This window comes from Pipistrellus hanaki, assembly GCF_964339955.1.
Source record: "Pipistrellus hanaki genome assembly, chromosome: 6".
In the NCBI taxonomy this organism is placed as follows: domain Eukaryota; kingdom Metazoa; phylum Chordata; class Mammalia; order Chiroptera; family Vespertilionidae; genus Pipistrellus; species Pipistrellus hanaki.
This window is the reverse complement of record NC_140508.1, coordinates 64673760-64676507: the sequence shown is the minus strand read 5'-3', so window position 1 is coordinate 64676507 and position 2748 is coordinate 64673760. Positions and strand designations below refer to the sequence as shown.

At 68.3% G+C, this 2748-nt stretch overlaps 1 protein-coding gene across 1 annotated transcript; it reads right to left on the bottom strand.

The window, feature by feature from the left end:
- Window positions 1-378: 378 nt before the first annotated feature.
- On the bottom strand, window positions 379-1750 carry H1-10 (H1.10 linker histone). The gene has a single exon (XM_084887035.1). The coding sequence runs from the start codon at window positions 1409-1411 to the stop codon at window positions 791-793; it is 621 nt and encodes a 206-aa protein (XP_084743161.1). The 5' UTR covers window positions 1412-1750; the 3' UTR covers window positions 379-790.
- Window positions 1751-2748: the final 998 nt, after the last annotated feature.

Below are 2748 nucleotides of genomic sequence, written 5' to 3'. Positions count from 1 at the left end.
GCCAACAAACAGGGCCAATCAGTGCCTTGCTCAGGCTGCACCTCGGGACGTGGGTGGAGAGCCAGAGCCCAGGGCCTCCACATCTCCGCCATTAATTTCACATCCACACTAAATCACCCAGAACTGAATAATTTACCTCCACAAAAGCCCAACCTGGTGTGTCCTTGTAAGAGCCGAGGGGCCCCTTACCTTCAAATCCTGAAAAAGCACCGCCCCTCCCTCCATCTCAAGGCCGAGGGGCCCTTATCCCAGATCCGGCAGACCACCCCCAGCATCTTTCCGAGCTGTGCTCGCAGGATCCCGGTCCCCTGGGGCCCATCATCCCACTCTAGAGTGCCGACCGCGCCCATCCCCGTTCCACGAAGAAAACGAGAGCGGTTCCAAGGTTTAAACAATTTATTGTGCCCCCAGATGCTGACGGGATGGGAGGGAGGGAAGCGCCACGCAGTACCGCGCGATTGTTCGTCGCGCACCGAAAGGCGGGAAGAGAGGGGGATGGAGGGCGGCACGGTGGCTCCGGCCAGTGGCGCCTGCGAGCGGGTAACCATAGCGACAGCCGTTGCCAAGGGCGAGGAGCCAATGGGGGCGTCGCCAGGGCCGTTTCAAAATCCAAAGCAAATAAACAAAAAAACAACACACTACCACGATGGGCGGGGGGATGGGAGGGACGGAGGGGCCCTGGGCCCCTCGCTGCGCTCGGCGGGCGCCAAGGCCTGGGCCGGGGAACCGTAAAAAACTACATACACTTGGGATACAAAAAACCGAACACCCGCCCGCCCGCCCGGCGCGCTCACTTGCGGCCCTTGGGCACCTTGGGGACGCTGGGCTTGGCGGCCTTCTTCACCTTGCCCGCGGCCGCCGCCGCCGCCGCCTTCTTGGCCTTGCCGCCTTTGTGCTTCTGGGAGGCGGCGCCCTTCTTGTGCGAGCGCTTCTCGGGCTTCGGGTCCGCGCGCCGGGGGGCCGCGGCCGGGGCCGCCTTCTTGGCCTTGTGCGCCGCGGCGGCCGGGGCGGAGGCGGCCGCCGAGCCCCCGCGCCGCTCGCCGCCGCCCTCCACCTTCTTGCGGTTGAGCTTGAAGGAGCCGTTGGCGCCGGTGCCCTTCACCTGCAGGAGCGTGTCGTTCTGCACCAGGGCCTTGATGGAATACTTCAGGTAGGTGCGCCCATTCTGCTGGTCGAACCACGGCACCTTCTTGGCCTCCGTGTAGATCTTGGCCAGCGACGAGCCGTTGCGCTCGCCCAGCCTGCGGATGGTCTCCACCACCAGCTGGCTGTACTTGCCCGGCTGATTCTTCTTCTTGTTCTTCCTCTTCTTGGATGGGGACGGCGCCGCCGAGCCGCTGGCTTTGGCCGCCCTCTTGGCCGCCCCGTCGGCGGTGGTCAGCGGCAGGGCCTCCTCGAGCTCCACGGACATAGTGGCGAGCGGGTTGGCGGCGGGCCGGACGCGGAAGCCGGGTGGCCGCGCCGGGAAGAGGAACGCGAGGGGCTGCGGGGACGCCGCGGAGCTGGGGGCGCGCGGCGGCTCCAGGCGGGAGCTGCCGCGGCCAGGCCGGGAGCCAGGCGGCAGGGCTAGGGCGGGGGCGGGGGCCGGGCCGGCGGGCGTCCCGGGCCGGGGCTGGGGCTGGGCCGGAGAGGGCGGAGGAAAGCGGAGCCGGGAGCGCGCCGGAGCGGAGACGCCGCCCGAGGGAGCTGCCGCTGCCGCCGCGGCCGCCAGAGCTCTGAGCGTGCGCGCTGCGCTCCGCCGGGGAGGGCGCCGCGCTGCCCTTTTATGGCGCCGCGGCGGACCACGTTGAGAACAACAACAGCCTGGTCCGGAGCCAGCTCCCGCTTGTGCTTCTTGGAGCCCCTTCCCCGGCCGCTGGCCTCCCGCTCCGCACCGCCCCGGCCCCGGCGCGCGCTCAGGCCTGCGTCCCGGACAGTTCCCGAGCCCGGGGGCCAGCGAGGGGGCGGCCTGTGCCCGGGGAGACCCCGGCATCGGGGAACGGAGGCGTGCACCCTAGGCCGCAGAGCGCGAGTGGAGGGGGGCGCCCGGTTTGGGGAGGAATAGCGCAGGTCCCGGGGGAGGCCCCGCGGTCCGGAGCTCTGCGGGTGGCAGCCTAGAGTGCGCCACGTGCACCCAAGCCCTGGCCGCGACCAGGGAACCCCCGGGCTGCTCGCAGGGCCGGCTTTAATTTGTCCGAACTAACACAGGGCACGCCCTCACGTGGTCGGCGGGGGCAGTGAGCTGGGGCGTCTTAGGGGGCTTCTGCCCGCCGCCCGCAGCCGCCATCCCGCGGCCTTGTCATGGCTGCGGGCCTGAGCGCAGCACCGGAGGAGCCAGGAAGACGGCAGAGCCTCTCTGAGCGCGTTTTCTTGCCCCTCGCACCCCCCACCCCCACCCACACACACACTGTTGATGTTCCAAATACCCATTTCTTGGGTAGCTACCACCCGCTCCCCACCCCCCCAACCAAATGGGAGCTCCTAGGTGGGACTGAATGGAGCCGTTGCAAGGCCGCGGGGTGGGTAGTTGCTTTTAGTTCCTGAGCACACCCTGCCCCCTTTCTGGGAAGGGAAGTTGAGAGAGGGTCCTGGAGAGACCTCTTGTGTACTCGGCGGAGACCCTACAGAGGCTGGTGGACGTGAGCTTTGCTGGACCTAGGATTGGAGGAGCTTAGGAGGCGCGCGGGACAGTCTTGAAGCAAAAGAAGCCTCCACTTCGGGGAAGCTGAGGCTGCGGGGAGACACGGGGGAGGAGAGCTGACCCCCTTT

What these genes read in the sequence shown, in the direction of transcription:
- H1-10 (XM_084887035.1), bottom strand. Translation starts at nt 1,411, where the DNA reads ATGTCCGTGGAGCTCGAGGAGGCCCTGCCGCTGACCACCGCCGACGGG.